Below are 22,062 nucleotides of genomic sequence, written 5' to 3'. Positions count from 1 at the left end.
TCTGCTCCTCAAACGCAAACCTCCTCTCCCTCCCCTGTAGGACCAAGCTCCGAACCTGGGGAGACAGAGCCTTCTCCATCACTGCCCCCACTCTCTGGAACACTCTACCACAACAACTCCGGGACTGCACTGACCTCAAAACCTTCAAAAAACACCTAACGACTCACCTGTTTAAAGCTGCTTTTAATCTTTAATTAGTAATAATAAGTGTTGATTTTAAATGTTTGTATATTTGTATCTCTTTTTTAAATTGTTCTTCTATGTAAAGTGTCTTTGGGTATCTTGAAAAGCGCTATATAAATAAAATGTATTATTATTATTATTATTATGTGTGTCTCAAACCCAGATTCAGGGCCTTATAATCTGTACAAACTCATTACAGGAGGGTTCTGTGGCTGCTGCAGTTCTTCTTATGACCAACAGAGGGCAGCGTAGCCCCCTGTGCTCCCCGCCTGAGACAATAAACACAAGGCGAAGCCCACAGACTACAGCAGCATCCACGACTCCATTCTTTTGGCCTGGCATCCGAGTTATGTCTCAGTAGTCGCGAACTCTGAAATAACACCGAGAATTATGGAAACCCGGCCGACGACATGCGAGTAGAGATGTAGGTTAGAAGGATGCCAGCCCACCGCATCTCTCGTGTGCTCCTGTGCGTCTGGATCTGCGCGGTTTGGGAGGCGCTGGCCAAATCTCTTCCAGATCAGGGAGCGCTTGGTAAGGCTCGCCATACGGGGGATGCAGCAGAAGCAACAATGAGATGGGAGTGGTTGCTTTTTTTTATTGCTTTTGTCGACAAACCTTTACACCATGGCGCGGTAATATGACCCCAGCCTTGCAAAAACACACGTAGGATCAACATGGAAAGGCGTAATTATGAGGAAGGCTGTTTGGTTTGAGGGTATTGCATTTTCCTCATGTGGCCTTGAGTGTCGTTTTGATATGATAATGCATTCAATATACTGTACATAATGTGCTCCTATGAGGGTATGTGTATGCATGTGTACACTGGGGTTCTCTTGGACTTGCATGGCCTAGCTGCAAGCAAGGCCTATTTATTGTGTACTATGCATTTTGGCTTGCACATTACAGCACAGATAGACGGCTATATTAAATGTCCCTGCCACCTCCTGGGCCTATACCCACAGTGAATACACAGTGCAAAAAGGCTTCTTGTTGCGTAGGCCTGTTTTCTCCCCATGCTTGTTCCAGTACAGGTTAAAGATGTGAAGGGCATTATGTAATTAGTTTGTATTATGCATGCCAGCAGTCCTTTAGAGATGCATGGGTGGTGACAGGGTGGGCTTGTTTTTCACTCTTCACGTTCAAAATAAGACAGTCCACCATTTTGTGCATGTTTTCTAACCCCTGTGTCACCACTACTAGCCGAGGAAATCAGTTACCCGTGAAGTATTTGGACTGATGAATAGTGGCAAGATGCTGGGAAGGGGTGGGGACTTTTCAAACTTGATACAATAACAGTAAAGTTGTTTATTTGGGGTAGTGTAATGTTCCTGGTGTTGTCCATTGATTCCACTATTGCGCTGGATGCCCTTCCTCGTGGAATCTTGTCTATTTGTACTGAATCCTGGCTTGGGACTGGCACAAGAACTAAACTGACTTCCTTAGACAGTCGCATTTGGTCTATTTAAGTGGAACTGGCTGTTCAAAATCCCTATATTTTTGGGTACACCTCTTGTAAGGATGTCAAGATTATTTGGTTAATACAGAATATCCATAAAAACTAAACTGTTATAATTAAAAGTATTATTTAAATCGATTCTACAAAAAGTTAACCTAAATACAAAGCTGTTTTTCCTTCCCTGTCATTCACAATGTTTGCTCTCATAAAGCTATCACATACTATAGGTTTTTCACTGTTGTTTGGTCATAATATCAGTAATTGTGCCATCCTTTGTCTGCAGATCTGTTTATTGTTATCCAGTGTGATAAAGCAAAACTCCAGACAAAAAGACTATTAAACCCATTTTCTAAAGTGAGTTGAGATTCCCAGGCTCTTTCTGTGTCAATGGAGTAGTTTGAGGCCACAGTGTCTCGAGTGCTGGGTCCAGATTGGGGGAACACTGCTCACACAAGGGAGCCTTTATGGAGCTGCTCCTGTTAATGGATGCACCACATTTATACATGCATCCTAATGACCACAGCGCACTGGGACAAGACAGGCTAAATCAGCGCTTCTCAAACTGTGGTACCTGTGCATATGGTTGTCATGGCGATATTCAAATGGCTTTAGGTGTGGGTTTAGTGATTTATTTGGAGATTTATTCTAGTTGATAGCCACGGTTTTGGGTTGTGTCTGGAACTACTCTTGTTGATGATTTGGCAATGTGTTTAGTCATAATTCAGTTCTGCTTTAGATCTGTTTGTACTCAAGGATCTGTCTTTGCTTAATTATGTTCCTGCACTGTTTTAGACTTAGACAGTTGAAAAATGAATATATTCTGAGTTGACCTTGATGTTAAAGTGAAGTGAAGTTTGTGAATTACTAATCTGAATGAATCCCATAAGGCAGTGTAAGGGTCTATAAAGATGGTTGTTCTGTGTCCAGTTGTAGCTTGTGGTGGACTAATCTGTATGTGGGGAAATACAAGGCAGCTTTTGGAGAGTCAATGAGTCGCCATGGAAACATCCCTGGTGTGACCCACATCGTGAGCGGTCCAAGAAGGGAGATGTGAAGTGAAAACAGAAACTACAGCCCCGCATCAATGAAGAAGGATTGTTCATTCAGTTAGAAATAAGTACTTGAAAATGTGATTTGTATGATTGAACTGTGGTGATTTGTACTGATTCAGAGGATGTGGGAGAATAGATGGCACGTGTTGGTGTTTTAGCATTGAACTACATTAAATAAAAAAGCACTTAATCACAATATCAAGATCTGTTTAGACTTATCTCTCATCACAGGGTCAAATCCCATTGGAGGGAGGGGTTTTAACATGGTATACTCCTGTTAACAAGTAAAATTTAAAGCATGGGCATCTGGTATGACATGACAAACCAATATGCAGAGGTTAATCATTCTTATTAGATATTATAATGCGTTGTTGCAATCATGTAGTAACAGTAAAGACAAAACTGCAAGGTCATATTTGTACTGATCAATTATCAACAGGATCAAACACATTAAAGTACATGAAGTGATTTTGTGAGAGAGGCTATAAGCAGCTTGTACATTTACATTATTCAATTTCAGCGGGAAGGTCATTATGGACAAAAAGATTAAACTTCTGCATAGTCATTGGGTTCTTGACACATAGCCAAAAGATGACTTAAAGAGTTTCTCACTAAACTGAGTCACAGCCAGTACAGCATTTTACATCAGATTACCATACGTCCTTGCACTTTACATTTTTGGTGAAATATATAAGACATTCAGCTTGATTGTGTTTCTGCTACAAAATGGAAAAGACAGAGAAGACATAGTTTAGAAGATCATAGTTTATGTGCTTATTTTAGTCATGTTTTTTGGAGGATGCAGTTATTTATGTTCTTTAATAACATGTAGTGAAATGCAGAGGATTTTGTTTTAGTTTAGCAGTTGGTATTTTAGTCTTCTCTCCCATGTTAATGCTCTTACCTCCTGCATGCTTGCCAAATGTGTACTATGAACTGAATCCTGATTTGAAAACATAAATTGCACATATAATGGCAGTTGCATACTAGACATCATACTAGCAATTATGGTGAAAAATGGTGGTTTAGAACTGGTTTAGTCTTTATTGTCTGGTAATATGCCACACCCCATTTCCCATGAGAGGAAAAGCTATAATTTGTTTTGACTTTTTTCTTTTACAGAGGTGCAAATCAAAGTGCAGGTGTTCGACAATAGTGACTTGTCTCCACTGGCGGATGCTGTTGTGGAGGTTCATGGGAATCAGACCATTTTAGCGTCTGGAAAAGCAGGAAGTGATGGCGTCCTCCGAGTCAGCTTTTTGTACCGAGCGGGAACATGGGTCATCATCACCGCGTCTAAACTCGATTATGTCACCAACTCTGTACCCTGGCACTCCAGCCGCATCCCACGTAAGTAACTGAAGAGAGGGCAATTGAATTTACAGCATTGTTAGGGCGAGACACTACAGACAAAACTCATTTCTTTTGTTTTTTTCTCAGCATATAAGCTTTCACCTGGAAACCACAAAATTGTCCATTCTGCAGTTTTATAATTTCATTCGAACAACCTGATATATATGAGGCTTTGTAACTCCAAAGGCTGTCTTCTCAAAATATACTTTTCTCCTATAAAAACATTAAGATCCATCCTTAAAGCACCTATACACAAAACTTTACCATTTTGAACTTGAAAAATTTTGATGGGTTGTACAGAAGAAGTTTTCATGATCTAATTCTAAACCTGATTTATTAAAGTTTTAACTTCAAAAACTTAGATGAATGAGAAAATGAGAGAGTGAGTCTATTTTTTTTAAATACTAAATAAGATATGCAACATTCCCTCTGTAATTTTTTTAAGATCTAACATGCCAACAAAGGGAATATTTTTTTAAATATTCATATGCAGTGTGAAATATAGCTAGGCAGTGTATTAATTTGTTATTTCATCACATCAGGAGTTCTGCTGTGTTCATTTTTTCTGAACTTCTCTCTTTTTGCTGTAGTGTATGCATCTGTGAGTCTGTACCTTCTAGTACAGAGACCTGGTACACTCATTCTGTACGATGATGTCCTTCAAGTGCTGTCAGGCTCGCCAGGTAAGAAAAACATAGATTAAAAGGCATGTAAGTGTATTCTATTATGCGTTCACTCTCTTTCTGTGGGATATAGTTTGGCTTTTTCCCACTATTCAAAGTAGGGCTGTCAGATTAATCACAATCTAGTACAAATCAGAATTTAAATGGTTGTTACACTAATAATTATTTGTGTAATATAGTTTTAACTGCAAACAAATTATATTGCCTATATGATCTATGCATAAACCTGCTAACCCTGTAGTTTGTCTCTCTGTGAACATAATTATTTTAGTTTAGCAGTTCACATTACTCTCAAATGGTAACGCCCCTGTATGTGATTAAAAAGGGCCCGCTAAATAAAATCCCTAATAATATAATTTTAATCTAACCAAAACTCGCCATTAAATATGTTCCAAATTGTTCTGCCTTCAACTTGATCCATGTTAACCCACCAAAGACTTGTGTTAGGATAAACTTCAGTCACCCAAAGAAGATTTAATTACTACATTTACTGTTCTGAAGGCATTAAGATGTTGTATTACTCTGATTGTCTGTTAGTTAAAATGAGCCTGTCTCCAGCTAAGCGTGATAATTGGTTCACACCCTTCATGTTTGTGTCTGGGTTTCCATAGATCTTATTTAACATTTGGATGACCCCTCTTATTTGCTGCTACTATCACCATAGCAACAGCATCAGCCGAGATGTTGCCATTTTTACAAATCAAGTTTCATTCAGAAAGATCTCTCACACTCTGAATACTAGAGGAAAGACCTGGCAGGCTCAATGCGTGGGTGAATGATGGAAATTATGAACACTTGAATATTGTAAAGATATCAATTTGTGACTAATTTGCAGGAAACGTTTAGTAGTACCACATTGCTACAAGTATTAAAAACACTTTCTATTTATTAAAAGTGTAACTGTCATGATGTGGGGTACTGCACCTGCTTCTCTCCATGGAGTTTCACAATATGGCCTTATCAGAAAAAAAAGAACAAATGAAAAAACATGCATTCTTACAGTGAGTGAGTTTGTCTCTCCACAGATCTGACCTGTAACTTAGCCTATTGACGTTTCCTGCTTGTGTGCATGGAGATAGATCATTTTATTGCCATACTGATACAAACACCTACTACAGAGTTAGAGTGGGAGACAGATTTCATGATGTATTTCATAACTACTTGCATACTTGCGCGTTTTTAGTCATGTTAAGCGTCTCAATTGTATTTGTTTGTCAGGAGCTCGTAACCAGCCGTTGGTGCAGCTCCAGAGGAAGTCCCTTCAGCTCCCTTCAAACTCCAACTACACATCTCTGTCGGCCGCTCTGACCACCGCCAAGAGCCAGTACGAGATTGGCGGCTTCCCTTTCCTTCTGGGACAAGAGACCAACAGCTCAGGTCGGCATCTGTTCCCAATGCTCAAATTACAGACAAATAATGGTTAGAAACATGCAGTCTATCTATATTCATCACTTCTACTAGACAGAATATATATGTGACCGCTTCACATTTACATACATTGACTTTGACATAACCTGAAGCTCACTCACATCATATCATACATAATGTAATTGTTCTATAGGAAACATGTGTGCACAGACTTATAACTTGTCTTCCTGTGTCCTTGAAACATTGTAATTGGACAAATTGTGCATTATTTCATTTCAACTGTATTTGTAACTTTATATTGCATAGTACTTGAAACTTGAACTTTGATATGCTCTACTCTGTGTATTAATCCACTGTAATATTAAACCGTACTATTGTGTCTAGGTGCAGAAATTGGCTGGACAGATTTAACAGCTCTTGCAGTGGTCAGCATTGAGCTTTATGACAAAGATGGAAATCCAATCCACATCTCAGATCCAATCCACCTCTCGGTCCCTCTGCCTTCTGACACTCGCAACAGGATGGCAACCAGTGTCCCAACGTGGCTCTATCAGCCTAAGACAGGTACACTCATGTCTGCTATAGGAAGAAACATTCTTTTGTATATAGGCCTTAGAGATGTGTGACTTGGACTAAAGTCAGGTATAAGTCACTATTTTAATGACTTGAGACTTGACTTGATAAAATGGATTAAGACTTGGGACTTCACTTGAAGCTTGTGATTTGACACGAGTTAATGCTTATCTTCAAAAAAAAAAAAAAGAAAGAAAGAAACAGGAACATGTTCCTCCCCACTTCTTCATTTGTGGCCAGAACCTGACTCTGAGTTTCATTTCATTTACCTTTATTTATACAGGGAAAGTCCAGTGAGAACACTCAGACTGTCCTTTTCATGGGTGCCCTGTTTAAATACATAAAGACACAAACAATAAACAAACAAAAAACATAAAAACAGTTGCAAGTGTGAGTATAAATGTTTGTCACTAGATTATTAAATTGCATTTGTGACACCTAAGTATCCAGAGTCTTTGACTTGGGACTTGACTTTAGACTTCATTGAGACTTGTTCCCACCTTTGATAAGCCAACATGATTAAAAAATACACCGTTAATTAAATGGTAATGTAATAATTTACAGGTCTCTGGTCCCGGAATGGGACAGGCTACATTAAAAAGGACGGCTCACAGTTTGTGTGGAACCTTGTGGTTCCTGGGATGGGATACTGGTTAGCTGCCTTCCCCACATCTTCAGGTAATTGCTACAGATATATTCAAATTATGTTCATTTTATATGAAGCCAAATTTAAATATTTCCCCTGTGGTTCTGTCAGTATTACTATGTATATAAAAGTCAAGCTGGACTTTAATTACCATTTTTAATTAACAGGATTGGGTCTCTCTCACCCGGGTCTACGGGACATTACTACGTACCACACACTGTTCCTGTTGTCCATCCTGGGCTCCCTGGCTCTGCTCGTGCTCATCCTGCTCTGTGTGCTGCTCTACTACTGCAGGTGTGCAGAGCATAGGCCCAGGTCTTACCTTTAGACATCTCTTATGAAGTCAAACTATATTTTCAATACTGTTATACTATCAAGTTACTGAATGGTCTACTCAAATATAGCAGGCATATATTTTCATATCACACATTTTCTGATCTATTGTAGGCTGTATACTGTAGTTACCTCGATATTATTATATAATGTGTACTTGCACACAGAACCGTTTGCCTGAATTGGACAAAATAATATTTCTGTTCATATAATAAAAGCCGTATTATTACAGTAATTACTCTATGATTTCTATGTAACTTGTGCATTTCTAATCTATTGTATATTTTTAGGAGGAAGTGTCTGAAGCCTCGCAGACAACAGGGGAAGCCCCATGCGTCCAATTTAAACAGTGCCAAAAGAGACCAGGGTACCTCCATGTCTCGTTTGAATCTCATCTGCGGTGGCCATGTCGAATCTGGAGCAGCTAATGACAAATCAGAGTTATCCGAGTCTCGAGACTATCACAGCTCACGGGAAGACGTCACCAAACATGTCCCTGCCCACAAGTCGAGAAACTCAAAAGGTAAAAATATTTCCAGCTCCCAAAGAGGTGAAAGCTTTCCAATGAAGGTAACTCGTGCCACTGAAACAAACAACTTGGACAACCCTCTGCTCCATGAAGACTACAACCGTCATCATAGCGCCAATGACAATCGCGGATACTCTTCTGACCCCCCTTCGCCACCTCGTTTCCAGGGTTACGTGCCAAACCAGACAGATAAACCTCCCGAATATTCAGCGGCAGCAGCAGACAGCCTCACCAGACCCACATCACTCAACACTCAGCCAGGACAAATCATATTTTGTAGCTCCATTGACCAAATGAAAGAAAACATGTATCGGAGCATGGTGCCAACTCTAGTCATCCCAGCCCACTACATGCGCTTGCCCTCAGAGTTCACCAGCAAAGACGGGAAGGACCCAAAAGACCAAGACAAAGACGGTGGTCCGATGGGTCAACAGCATCATCACCAGGGACAAAGGCAGGGCCAGCAGCAAGGTGGATGTCAAGGAGATGATTCAGAAGACCCCAGCTGGGCGTCAGATTCATCCGGAGGGCCAGTCACCATCCCTGTACTCTTTAACGACTCAACCATGGCCCAAATGAATGGGGAGCTGCAGGCGCTAACAGAGAAGAAACTCCTGGAGCTGGGGGTGAAGCAGCACCCACGGGCCTGGTTCATCTCACTGGACGGACGCGCCAATGCCCATGTGCGCCACTCCTACATCGATATCAGCAACGATCTGAGTGGTGGAGGGTTTGGAGGTCCCAGTAATGTACAAAGAGATGTCAACTTGGAACCTCCTTTAGAAGCTCAAGAGCGTAAACTGGCAGCAAACCGTAAGGGGAAGGAGGAGCGCTGGGGATCTGCGCCACGTAAGGGCCACAGTGGCACAAGTAGCGGAGGGAAGAACTACTCCAAACTGGCCTATCCCGACCACAGCGAGCCCAGCAGCAGTGAGGGCCGCCCAGTGTCGCCAGAGGAGAACTCTCTCACCCCTCTCCTGGATGAAGGCCCTTCATCCCGCGGATCCACCATCACCAGAAGAGGGCGCAGTCGAGTTAGCAGCAGCCGCAGCAGCAACAGTGAGAACCGCCGTGACTCAATGACCAGCCCGGAGGACGATCCTGACGACAAAGATGAGAACAAAAAGAGTCCATGGCAGAAGATCGAAGACAGGCCTCTGATGGTCTTTCACCCAAGGAAGTAGAATCTGTATCGAAGAGACACTGGACCTTTATCAGAGGGAGCTTTCATCTTTCAGAGCCGAGAGAGGTCGTTGTTTTTCACTGTGGGAGGTCACAAAAGCACAACCATCTTCACAGTCTGTCACTGATGTGCTTCTGGTGTCGTGCTTTTGCACTTTGAGTACTCTCGTAATCTCACTGTTTGTTCCATTGGCTTTCAGTGAAATTATCTATTGTAAACTGAAGTTTATTGTGAATGTTGTCACCTTATTATATCACTAAACCATTGTCTGAGCCATTGACTTTGGAAATAGCCATTTTAGAGCAAAATATGAGTGAAAGCACTTACTAATGATTTGAAGTGGTTCTAGAATTTTGAAAATCAATGAATTTTCTATTTAGAAAATGTGATATTTAAACAGTTAACTCTAAATCCTATCTGTAAATGTAAGCATTCTTTGAGGTACAATCTAAATACGCTTAATATATTTGAAGAAAACTATTACCTAATTTATGCTGAGACCCTGTTTATGGATATTGCAAACTGTTTTGTGGTCTGCATTTTGCTCCTTCAGGGATGTATTTGTTTCCCTTCTGTACTGTGTTCATATACTTCATACAATAGCATTTACCTGTAAAAACATCATGTTGTTTCAGCCACAGTTAAGTTATCTACCATTTTGCCAAAATAAGACTCTGCCTTTCTCCTGAGATTTTTTGCCTGACAGAGACTTCCTCGTGAGTTTTGTGTAAATAGGATTCCTGACATTTAGAAAGACTATTTGATAGGGCAGACGTTTGCATGAATATGAATGTAAGAAATAAACAGAAGGCACCAAAAGCCCCCCACAGTTCTCCAGGCTCCTGTTCTGCACAAACCTTTGTTATTTGCCAAGAAACAAGTCAAACAAAATTACACATCTCTTACTTGAAGACTTTTGATATCCTGCTGAGATTTACAGAGGTTGTTTTGTAGACAGGGCCTGCACCACTCCTCTCCTGAAAGTGCCTTCTTTCACATAGGATTTAGTGATAGGCATGCAGGTCCCTTTGCCAGAAATGCAGTTGAAAACACCACCTAGGCTTTTTAGATGGCACCAACGATAAGCACACTGCATTATGGGGAATAACACAATTCACTCTGGGGAGCATGCCTGCAAAACGAAAATGTCTTTTCATGATTACTATGTCCTTGGATATCTTCTTAATTTCTTGTATCTAACCGCTTTTTCACCAAACCTGTAAATGCTTCAGATTTGAACTATATCAAATTGTATGTGTATACAATGTGCATGTACTGTAAAATGTAGAATAGGGTGTTTTTATTGAAACTTTTTTTGAAACAATCGTAATGTTTTTGGCACAAAAATGTCTTGCAATGAAGCAATGATTTGCCAAATATCGGAACATACACTGACTTTTCCCTTAACTCAGTCCTAACAAAACCCACTTCCGGTCGTAAATGTTTACAATAATAACATACTGACCAACACGCTCCCGCTAGCATCACCACTGCCTGTGACACATCAGCCAATGGAAATGGGTCAATTGGTGAAAACGCAAGTGTAGCGGACGAAGCTGGGAGACTTTTGAAATGTGTTGAGAATGTTATTTTTTCTTCGTGAAATTGAGGAACTTGGAAATCATAGAAGCTGTAAAATATTCACTGTTCGTCAAGACACCATCTGCTTGCTCTCCATAAGCTTTGTCAGTAGCCCACACTATGAACTTAAAATGTGAGTAATTTCTGAACTCAGTCAATGTGTCAATTTCTGTAAATGTACCACTTACTTGGACCAGACCTGGCATCATAATAAGTTGTGCAATTGTATTTCCTTGCCTGTGTTTGAGGAAGATGTATTTGCGTAGGCTGAGGTTTGTGATCTTGTGTTTGAACATGAGTTTTGAAGGAGGGCGTTGGTAACATGTTGACCTTGTAGTTTTCCTCTGCACTTGGCTTAAGAGGGTCCAGAGCGCTGAAGTGCAGGCCTTCATACTGTGCAGTGCCATTTTCTTCTGGTCAGATGTTTGCAAACTGTACATTGACTCTTTCTGTACATGAAACAAAATAGAAATAAAATTGTTCCCACTGTGCTTTCTTTGTCAATTCACATTTAATATACATCTTTTACATTTACATAGGGTACATTTATATAGTGTGCATACAGTAAATATGTTCACATGAATAATAATAATTAATTTTTTTTTTAAATTTTTTTTTTTGCTCTGAGTAATAAAAATATAAGTATAATACATAACGAGCAGCCTGACTATAAACTAAATTAGTGCCTGAATTAAATATTTGATTTTGACGTGTTGCTTTAAATGTCACGTGATCTAACCGGATCATGTGATAACTCAATTTTGATTTCAGGAAGTAAAGCAGTCTGCTGCGTTCATCCTCCTGCTGTTATAAGACACAACAAGGCCCTGAAAGGCGAGACTGGAACCAATTCAATCAGATAAACAAGGTAAGGCACCAATAAAATGCTACGGTGAACGTTCAAAGCAAATCGTCCTACTGTGCTAAGGTGCTAGCCGCTTAGTGGTTAAGCTAACTTTACTTCTTCCAGGAATACATTTTAGTTTCGTTTACTGCCATCAGTAAGCAATCCAAGCTTCCGTTTTGCAGTCTTATACGGGCGATGTATTTATTTTATGTTCTTGATAAGCACACTAATTATGTGATTTTTGTCTTTCTTTCAGGATACTTGATATGAATTGCTGTCTTGTTTTGTAAATCAACTGTATTCATTGACTGGCGTCTTCCCAAGCCCCCCTCCTCACAATGCCAGTAAGATTTCGCATTTCATACAGTCAGATTTGATTTAGGCTGCAGAGATATGTCATGTGCTTCTGTACAACGGTTGCATTATATAATTCTTATCTGGCTTATCTGCTGAAGTCCACCCATGCAAAGATATACGGTGATTAATGCTTGATCTAAGAATCTTTTTAAACTTCATTTCAATATGTTACCCAATGGAGGAATCATATTGTTAAAACTTCCTGTAGGTGTTGGTTGTTAGTGCCTTACTTAACATTTTGTCAAGTCAGTTTCACATCAGTTTTTTACTTTGCCATGGAAAATCTCAGTATATTTTTGTATAGCTAGTATTTATGTACTTTTAATTAAACATGAATTGTGTTTTGAAGTGTCTCTTTCTATTTTAGGTGTTGCAGGTGACCATACTGTGTTTGGCTGCATTGAGCCTGAGCACAGCACTGGTCTGTCCAGATGGAGGCATGTGTGCGGAGAAAGACACCTGCTGCAAGAACACTGAGGGAGGCTATGGCTGCTGCCCGCTACCAAATGTATACTACTAATTATCCCTTTACTAAACCCATTTAATTAAAGTGCAAGGTATTTTATCATCATTATCATTATTTCTTTATTTTTTAGGCTGAGTGTTGTTCAGACCACCTCCATTGCTGTTACGAAGGGACTATTTGTGATTTGGTCCATCGCAAATGTGTAAATAAAACGGTTTCCCTGCCATGGATTAACCGCCTTCCTACTACACAGGTTTGTATTTTCTGTGTCATTATCATATTTCTAAGCTTTTCCCCACAAATCCATAAAGTTGCTCAGTAGAAACGATAGACTTTTACCATTTCCCATCCTAATCATTGATATGCATGTGCTGTGATGAGTCTAGCTGGAGGAGAGGGTGAAGGCAGTTATTTGTCCTGACATGGTGTCTGAGTGTCCGGATGGCACCACCTGCTGTGAGCTTCCAGACAGCTCTTGGGGCTGCTGTCCCCTGGAGAAGGTATTCAATCTAATGTCATTTATATAGCACATCTAAAATACAGCTTAAGCAGCTTAAAGTGCTTCACACAAAGTCAGCAAAAACAGATATACATAAAATATGATATAGGCAAAGAATATATATCAAGATATCCTGCCTCGCTAGAACCAAATACCAGGGAGAAATGGTGGGTTTTGTAGTCTGGTCTTAAACTGCACTACAGACTGAGAGGATCTGACAGACAGAGGGAGGTTGTTACATAGCGTGGGTGCTGCCAAAGTAAAGGCTCTGTCTCCGCTGGTTTTGTGCCTGACCCTGGGCACAGCCAGCAGGAGCTGGTCAGCTGAACTCAGGGTTCTGGGTGGAGTATAGGGCTCAAATGACTCCCTCAAAGGACCAAGTCTAGACATTTAAACACCATCAATAACATTTTGATTTTCACCCGATATGAAATGTAGAGCGAGTGCAGGTGTGATGTGCTTCCACCTGTGCTGTGGGACGCATTCTATAAGAGCTATTACCCACATAAATTAAGAGCAAAAAGCTTTTCACATGGAGAAATGTACTGCATGGCTGCATAGCCAGGATTCAATGCTGCATATGCGCCACCTATGTAGTGAATGTATAACTTATGTGTAACCATCCATATCTAAAACACTGAAAACTTAGTTCAGCTGACAAATTATTTACTAAGTGGGTCGTCTTTAGTATTCTCTAGGTCCTTGTAATGCCAAAATAAATGTACATGGACACAAGCATATAGAATCTGTATCTACATGTACAGCAAAGGATTCAGTCTGATGCTTTGTTCTGCAGTATTTGAAACTTTTATGAACGATCAACTAAATAAGTTATTTGTTCTTACTTTAGAGAGGTCCAAATCACTTCAGACTCTCCCAATAATAAAGATGTCATTGGCTTATTACCATATGCTTTTATTGAGTAATCTAATTTTCTTCTCTGTATGGCCATAGGCAGTCTGCTGTTCGGACAAGATGCACTGCTGCCCGGAGGGGACCAACTGTGATCTTGTTCACTCTAAGTGTATTTCCTCCACATCAGAGCCCGTCCCAATGTTTAAGAAGGTTCCTGCTAAAAGAAGACCAAATAATCCAGGTGGGAGCTCTCTAAGCAAACATGTTGAAATATTTATGTACGAGTATGTATGAGTTAATTTTTAATAGCTATGGTATTTACAACTAAGCCAAGGAGTTCATGTGTTGTTTTTATCTATATGTATGACTTAAATGTATTCTTTATAGAATCTCAAGTGGGTGCAATAACTTGTCCTGGAGGAAGAAGCAGCTGCCCGGATGATTATACCTGCTGCTTGCTTCCCACTGGAGACTATGGCTGCTGTCCCTACCCTAATGTAAACATTTGAAACATATGTATATAATTTTTTTCTTATCCATACATCACACTTTTTTTCCTGATGCTATAAAGCTTTGTTCACACCTTAGTTCAGTGGAATTAACAACTAATAACATAACTTATAACAAATACTCCTTACTATAAATGACTAGGGAGTGTTGTCTCCATGTAGTTAGCTGGCAATGTCCCTGACCCTGTCAGAACTGAAAAACCTACTTTTTTTTTTTTTTCATTTATCTTTATTTATACAGGGGAACCCAATGAGAGCACTTGGGCTCTCTTTTTCATCGGTGCCCTGTTTTAAAATACAATACAAGCAGAAAAAACAAACAAGTATACAAGTCCATATAAAACAGGTGCATGTGTGTATAAAAGTTTGTTGAATGAGTGGTGAAACGCATTCATTCAAATACTTTAATCCAATCGACAGAATTACTTTTTCTTTTGCAATTGCCAATGTGTAAAATAATTGTGTTTTCACCGCCATAAAAAGTCCTGCTTAATTAATTCCATTTTCTTTGACTTTTAAATTATACATAGGCTATTTGCTGCAGTGACCATGTGCACTGTTGCCCCAGTAACACCATCTGTGACCTGAAGAAGGAAATATGCCAGTCTGGAGACACACTGATGCCTCTGCTCAAGAAGATTGCAGCCACCCCTAATGAAAGTGAGCTCAAATCATCCATTTTACATTAATGTATAGGGGCTTTCATTTGGTTGAGCATCATCTGTATAACTTTATAGTAAATTAATGCATGTGTGATCTCTGACCATTCAGTTGCCTGTTCAGACCAATTCATTTGTCCTGATGAGACAACATGTTGCAAGATGACCTCTGGAGATTATGGCTGCTGCCCCATGCCTGATGTAAGCCTGTCTATAACCTAATCTCACTAAATATTATGTCACCTCTTTCCATTGACTTATTTAGATTTAAATATGAGCTATTTAAAATGTATATGTTCATTCAGCATAAAATATTTAATTGGAAAAAGATTAGGTTATTTATTAAAATAAAAACAAACACTTAAAAAAAAATCTACTACTGTATACACCTTGGCCTGACTCCATACAATGTAGCATTGTTGCACATATTTGCAGTTCACATAGGGGTTTGCTTTATATTCCAGGCTGTCTGCTGTGATGACAACATCCACTGCTGTCCTTCTGGTACGCAGTGTGACTCGGTCCATAGCACGTGCCTTTCATCTACTACCAACACATCAATGGTCAATAAAATCCCCGCTCTCAGGAAAGAACCGGCAAAGCTACAAACAGAAGGTATACATTTTGTTGTTTTTTTATCCATCCATCCATCCATCCATTTTCTTCCGCTTATCCGGGGCCGGGTCGCGGGGGCAGCAGTCTAAGCAGGGACTCCCAGACTTCCCTCACCCCGGACACGTCCTCCAGCTCCTCCGGTGGGACCCCAAGGCGTTCCCAGGTCAGCCGAGAGACATAGTCCCTCCAGCGTGTCCTGGGTCTTCCCCGGGGCCTCCTCCCGGTGGGACATGCCCAGAACACCTCCCTAGGGAGGCGTCCAGGAGGCATCCTGAGCAGATGCCCGAGCCACCTCAGCTGGTTCCTCTCAACGTGTAGGAGCAGCGGCTCTACTCCGAGCTCCTCCCGTGTGACCGAGCTCCTCACCCTATCCCTAAGGGTGCGCCCGGCCACTCTGCGGAGGAAGCCCATTTCAGCCGCTTGTATCCGCGATCTTGTCCTTTCGGTCATTACCCAAAGCTCATGACCATAGGTGAGGGTAGGAACGTAGATTGACCGGTAAATCGAGAGCTTCGCCTTCCGGCTCAGCTCCTTCTTTACCACAACGGACCGATACAGCGACCGCATCACTGCAGACGCTGCACCGATCCGCCTGTCAATCTCCCGCTCCATCCTTCCCTCACTCGTGAACAAGACCCCGAGATACTTGAACTCCTCCACAGGCAGAGACTCACCACCCACCCGGAGAGAGCAAACCACCTTTTTCCGGTCGAGAAATCACAGTTATCACAGTAATAGTAATTTTCACCATTGAGTGCAATCACAAAACAAATACTACTCTTCTTTATTTTATAGTGGATAATGTTCCATGCAACGGTTCAGTGGCCTGTGAGGATGGAAACACCTGCTGCAAAATGCTAACTGGTTCTTGGGCTTGTTGTCCACTTGCTGAGGTACATCCTAGTCATTTTACGGTATATACTTAGTTGCATTAGCGTCTTCTTCTAGGTCTGTTCTATCCCAGTGATTTTTGCCTGTGAACAATAGAGAAATTGTGCATAAGAGTTGGCCTGATCATTATTCACGTTGTTTTAAACTCTGCCACTACTGCTCAAATGGTCTCTTACTTGATAGATTGTGTAATGCCTGTGTAATTGCTCTTCTTGATGTTGTTTGGTTATACTCATGTGGGTGGAACCAGAAACAAGCTTGATCCAATAGTGATTTTTAATATGATTTAATGCCGTTTATCAGCCTCTTCACACCCCCTTCTTTGTGGTGTTAAATGATAAGACAGTCTCACCACTATTTATGCTTTCTTCTATTCACAGGCTGTTTGCTGTGAGGACCACCTGCATTGCTGCCCCCATGGCACGGTATGTAATCTGAAAGCCTCTACATGTGACAGTATGACTGGGAGTCTGGTGATGCCCCTGGTCAGCAAAGATCCAGTAGAGGGTAGCGACGACATCGAATGTGACAAAGTTTCAAGCTGTCCTGACGGACATACGTGCTGTAAGACCAGCACTGGAGAATGGGCCTGCTGTCCCCTGCCTGAGGTGAGTCTTTTAAATAAATTATAGTAGTACGCTCACTGTTATCTGTATTAGTCAGGACACAATTGCCTTACGCTAGTCTTTGCGTTCTCTTCTCTCTCAATAAATCACTTTGATCACATCAATGAACCTTTTGTTCGGTCTCTTTGCATCTGGTGTCAATCTAATGTCAATTCAGTGTCCTTTTTCTAGAATTGTCCAAACTATTTTATGTAAACTATACTGTAATCCAATCAATGGTAAACCTAAACACCTCAAAACATTCACAATAGGTAAATCCTGCAGGGTTCCAATGCTGTTAACAGGTTGCATCAGCAGCATTGAAGGACTGGTCAAATACAGAGGATAAAGTAACATATGGGGACAATAATGTACACCTTGATCTTGACTTCTCAGAGCATTCTCCTCAGGCTGTTTGCTGTGATGACCACATTCATTGCTGCCCTCATGGGACAGTGTGTAACCTGGCTGCACAGACGTGTGATGACCCCTTTAGAGTGAGGCCGCCTGTGTCCTGGGTGGAGAAGGTCCCAGCTCTGACCTCAGAGGCTGAGAATGAAAAATGTGACAAACAAACCATGTGTCCTGGAGGCACCACCTGCTGCAAGAAGACCTCCGGACAGTGGGCCTGCTGCCCTCTACCTCAGGTCAGGGTCCATAAGTGACCAGTATTTTGTGTTATTGAAAAGTCACCATTTAAAGATAATAGTATTTTTTTATTTTATTTTTTTACATTTTTCTAGGCTGTGTGCTGTAATGACCATGAGCACTGCTGCCCTAAAGGCTATAAGTGTAATGTGGCCGAGCAGACCTGTGATAAACCTGGAGAGGTGAGCCTGCCGTGGGTGCAGAAGACCCCCGCTCTACTAAAGGAGACACTCCAGACCCTGGCTGTGCCTGCTCCGTCCAGTACCATGTGTGACCACCACACTAGCTGCCCACGAGACACTACCTGCTGCTTCATGAAGAACACTCACAAGTGGGGCTGCTGCCCTGTACCACAGGTCTGTGCATGGAAAGCTCTCTACCCTTTAACACACTAAGAAATGTGTATTTAAGGTTCTTTTCTTTTAGGCAATTTGCTGCGATGACGGAGATCACTGTTGCCCACGCGGCCACACCTGTGAACCTCATCGCTCGTCCTGTTCTAAAGGACCTCATGTGATTCCCTGGCTCACCAAACTGGGCGCCTTTAACGAATCCAACTCTGTGACAGACGTCAAGTGTGACGACAAGAGCAGCTGTGCCTCTGGAACAACCTGCTGTAAGCTGCCCACAGGAGACTGGGGCTGCTGTCCACTGGTCAAGGTGACACCATTGCAGTCAGTTTGAATAAATCAAAATGTATCAATGTATATGCAAAGGCATAAAATAAATATTGACAGCTCTGGTTTGATATCTTCAAGTGTCTATTAGAAAAATAACAGATTTCCCCTCCCCTCAGGCGGTTTGCTGTGAAGACCACGAGCACTGCTGTCCCCAGAGCTACACCTGTAACATGCAGACAGGCACCTGTGAGAAGGCAGGCTATGGGACCGCCCCCTTCACTGTTCCACAGCTCAGAGTCGTCCCACTGAAGCAAGGGGACATGGAGGGTGACGAGGAAGTACCTTGTGACAGCTCAGGAAGCGTCTTTTGTCCCAAACAGGACACCTGCTGCCAGACCTCAGCTACAGAGTGGGCCTGCTGCCCCTCACCTGGGGTAGGCTAAAAACAATAAATGTTATTTTATTTATATATATATATTTTAGTAAGGCTTTAACTACCTTACTAAAAGCAGTTAATGCCATCAGGGCAAGTTCTAGGCCAGACCTCTGGAGAGGCCACCTTGCTAACAATACGGATGCAAGATTTTCAATGCATTTCTTTTAGCAATAAAAAACAAAAACATGCATAATGCATAATGTCATACTGTGTGACGAGCAGGGAAAAGCTCTCCATATCACCCTGATAACAACAAGCAGGTGGTAAATCCTCCACCAGGAAAGTTACATAATGTACCTTGAAATTACTTGGGTTGGAACATCAGAGGCTTCCCAGTTTGAGTAAATATGTGTTCATAATATGAGCAGTAAACTTTGTCATGACTTTCTCTACACTGCATTGATTAGATTATGACCTTTTGATAACCAGATATCATATATATTTCACAAAGCCTTTTCTCTCGTAGGCCGTGTGCTGCCCTGATCTCAAACACTGCTGTCCAGCTGGGTTCTCATGTGACCCGACCACAGGAGAGTGCACTCAGACAAACCTACTGACCTGGGACCCTCTCCTCCAGAACAGAAGAAGAGACTTTCGCCGTCCTGGACTCTAACCACAAGTTGTACTTAGGTTATTATACGAATCTACAGATGTTTGACAGCCAGGCTTGTTTAAGATGTTGCCCATTTAAATAAGTTATTTTTTGCACTTAAGAGCTTTTTTGGTGTTAATTTTGAAGATTTGATGTTTTAATTTTATTTGGTGACTTGTGATCTCTATAATGTAATTGGCCATCCCATTAACATTTCTTGTATCAGATCTATCATACAGAACATAAATGAGAGTAAATAAGATGCAGATGGAGGCAAACGGAAAACATGTTTAATAGCAGACTAGTGTAATTGTTTTGTTGGGAACATTGTTTCCACCATCAGGTTTGTCTAAAAAGTGAATGTAATTTGACACAGATGCGTTTTATACATAAGGATAGATAATATTTTTGTTGTTTCAACAAAAAAAAAAGTGAATCATGAAAAAAAAAAAAGACTTTTTTTTGTTGTTCCTTTTTATAATGAATGCAGTGTGATTTGATTTGACTTTTTTGTGATGATTCAAATAGATACATATATTCAATTATTTTATCAACTAGATTTAGGACAGCTTGTGCCTTCTTAATCATTCCTGCAAGAGGTACCAGTCTCCACTTTTCACCTGGGATATACGGATGTGCTGTTTTTGGGACGTAGGATTTGATGTTTATTTTAACTGCAGCCAAAAGATGTGAGCCAAATGCATGTTATTGTCATGAGAAGACAAAGGCTGGCAGTGCAGTGTTGGCAGTGCGATGTAAACAGAGGTATTGAGAAAAGGCTGTTTGAGAGAGTGCCAACCAAGACAGTCTTTGTTGGAATACTTCACTGACTTTGCCTTCTACCTCGTCTCACACCGCAATGTTATAATTATTTTAGGATATTACGATTTTTTTTTGTGTTAGGTTAGGAAAAACGGATTTACTTTGCTACTGAACTGCAAATTTTAAAAGCTTTTGTGGGTCTTATCGTTGGTTAACAGTATAAGAACTTGAAGCCCTAACTTATCATAAAAAAATTTATCCAACAGCAAGCAAATATTTTATACTTGATATACTTTAGTATACAAGTGCAACTTAAACTTTATATTATGGAAAATTGTGTTTTAGTAGTTCAAATGTTCATATATCAAATGTGTGTAGGTTAATTAGACACTCAATTGTAAAAATCTCGGCCTTAATCACTTATCTGTGGCTTTCAGAGTGATGAAAGTTTAGCACCGTTTGATTCAAAACAGGATATGTCTTTTTAAATGGGCAGACGTTAAGATATCACTTATAAACAGGAAGTTGAAGCCCATGAATAATTCTCAAATCCGGTATCACAAAGTATCAAGAATATTTAATTATATCACTATTGTAATCACTATTGTTTATACGTGCTTTGTGCTTCCTTCTAAATCCACATGATGAATTGAACTTAACCTTAGTAAACAAACTACTGAAATATTTTTCCACATTATATTTTTTAGGTTGCACCTGTAAATGACATTTCAAGCATGCACCAATCATTTCAGTATGATCATTTTGTCACTAATTTCAAACGTTCTTATGCTGAAGGAGAAGACTGAATACTTGTGAAATAAAACTGTTTAAAATTAGCCGGCTGTCATTATTATGAATTGTGCCTCTGAGATCATTTCTGAGTTTTGCTGGTTGGTCAGATGTGAAAACACTTCCTCTGGCTCCTGATGCCCATATCCTGTTACTCTGCCCCCGCCTATCGCTTCTTCTTCGTCACAGAGTTGTTATGACGACCGGAGTAAATAGATGATAGCAAAGTGGAGACCTGAGCCAACGTGCACACAACTGTGTCTCATTTAGCCGCTCCAAGACAGCGTGCCAAGCTGTTATCAAAGCGCCCTCTGGTGGCTAAAATGACATGATTGAAAACAATGATCTACACAAGGGGCCTCTGTAATGAGGTCAACTGCTCTTCTGCTCTGAAGCTCCATTGTTGTTGTAGACGAGATAAGTGGTTTTCAAACTGTGGGGCAAGTACCACTGGGGGTAAAGGCTGCTACATTTATCCAACACTTTTTAAGGCATATTTATAAACCACACCACATTTGCCACTACTCTGCTTGTACCGAATAAATGGAAAAGACCAGTATGAAGGGCTAGTAATGTAGCAATTTAAGTTGAACAATAAAATAATTTAAATGGTTTGTGCATTGTTATTATTGGGTCTTCAGTTGCAAGTTTTAATTGAAATAATTTACTTCTGTAAAAAAAGTTGTATTACATAAATACAGAAACAATACATGTTTGAAATCCTGGGCTCTGTTTCAAGAAGCACATTTAGTCCAAACTCGGGGTTTGTCAACCCTGAAAAGAGATCCACTCAGGGTTTAGGTTCTCTTTTTATGAGAAACTGAAACACTGAGTCAGTCACCATGGTAACTCACTCTGTGGACCTAAGCTGCTCCAGAGCAGGTTTTATTCTTCTAACCCTGAAGTATGGCTCTGGCTGGACAGTTCCCTTCCCCATTCACAAAAGTATAGGAACTGTTAAAACAATGT

At 40.7% G+C, this 22,062-nt stretch overlaps 2 protein-coding genes across 2 annotated transcripts; both read left to right on the top strand.

Annotated features, from left to right (window-relative positions):
• The first annotated feature begins 475 nt into the window (after nt 1-475).
• Nucleotides 476-11,434, top strand: LOC117387262 (protein FAM171A2). The gene is made up of 8 exons (XM_033984714.2): nt 476-717; nt 3,817-4,044; nt 4,638-4,730; nt 5,949-6,107; nt 6,483-6,662; nt 7,236-7,349; nt 7,485-7,611; nt 7,941-11,434. The coding sequence occupies exons 1-8, from the start codon at nt 621-623 to the stop codon at nt 9,361-9,363; spliced, it is 2,421 nt and encodes an 806-aa protein (XP_033840605.1). The 5' UTR covers nt 476-620; the 3' UTR covers nt 9,364-11,434.
• Nucleotides 11,435-11,690: 256 nt separating this feature from the next.
• grnb (granulin b) lies at nt 11,691-21,140 on the top strand. Its single transcript, XM_033984625.2, has 17 exons — nt 11,691-11,811; nt 12,047-12,134; nt 12,515-12,655; nt 12,744-12,866; nt 13,000-13,113; nt 14,067-14,208; nt 14,355-14,464; nt 15,007-15,136; nt 15,248-15,336; nt 15,600-15,750; nt 16,546-16,643; nt 17,022-17,249; nt 17,657-17,893; nt 17,990-18,250; nt 18,321-18,554; nt 18,691-18,948; nt 19,417-21,140. The coding sequence occupies exons 2-17, from the start codon at nt 12,129-12,131 to the stop codon at nt 19,561-19,563; spliced, it is 2,469 nt and encodes an 822-aa protein (XP_033840516.1). The 5' UTR covers nt 11,691-11,811; nt 12,047-12,128; the 3' UTR covers nt 19,564-21,140.
• Nucleotides 21,141-22,062: the final 922 nt, after the last annotated feature.

Source organism: Periophthalmus magnuspinnatus, chromosome 19 (genome assembly GCF_009829125.3).
Source record: "Periophthalmus magnuspinnatus isolate fPerMag1 chromosome 19, fPerMag1.2.pri, whole genome shotgun sequence".
Classification (NCBI taxonomy): Eukaryota; Metazoa; Chordata; class Actinopteri; order Gobiiformes; family Gobiidae; genus Periophthalmus; species Periophthalmus magnuspinnatus.
The sequence above is the reverse complement of the archived record's forward strand: the minus strand, read 5'-3'. Positions and strand labels throughout refer to the sequence as shown.

Bases quoted from the DNA above. Each gene is read 5' to 3' on its own strand.
- grnb (XM_033984625.2), top strand. The intron at 15,137-15,247 runs GTGAGCTCAAAT...CTGACCATTCAG, and splicing joins TGCAGCCACCCCTAATGAAA to TTGCCTGTTCAGACCAATTC. The intron at 15,337-15,599 runs GTAAGCCTGTCT...TTTATATTCCAG, and splicing joins GCTGCTGCCCCATGCCTGAT to GCTGTCTGCTGTGATGACAA.
- LOC117387262 (XM_033984714.2), top strand. From the start codon at position 621: ATGCCAGCCCACCGCATCTCTCGTGTGCTCCTGTGCGTCTGGATCTGC. The intron at 718-3,816 runs GTAAGGCTCGCC...TTTCTTTTACAG, and splicing joins TCCAGATCAGGGAGCGCTTG to AGGTGCAAATCAAAGTGCAG. The intron at 4,045-4,637 runs GTAAGTAACTGA...TTTTTGCTGTAG, and splicing joins GCACTCCAGCCGCATCCCAC to TGTATGCATCTGTGAGTCTG.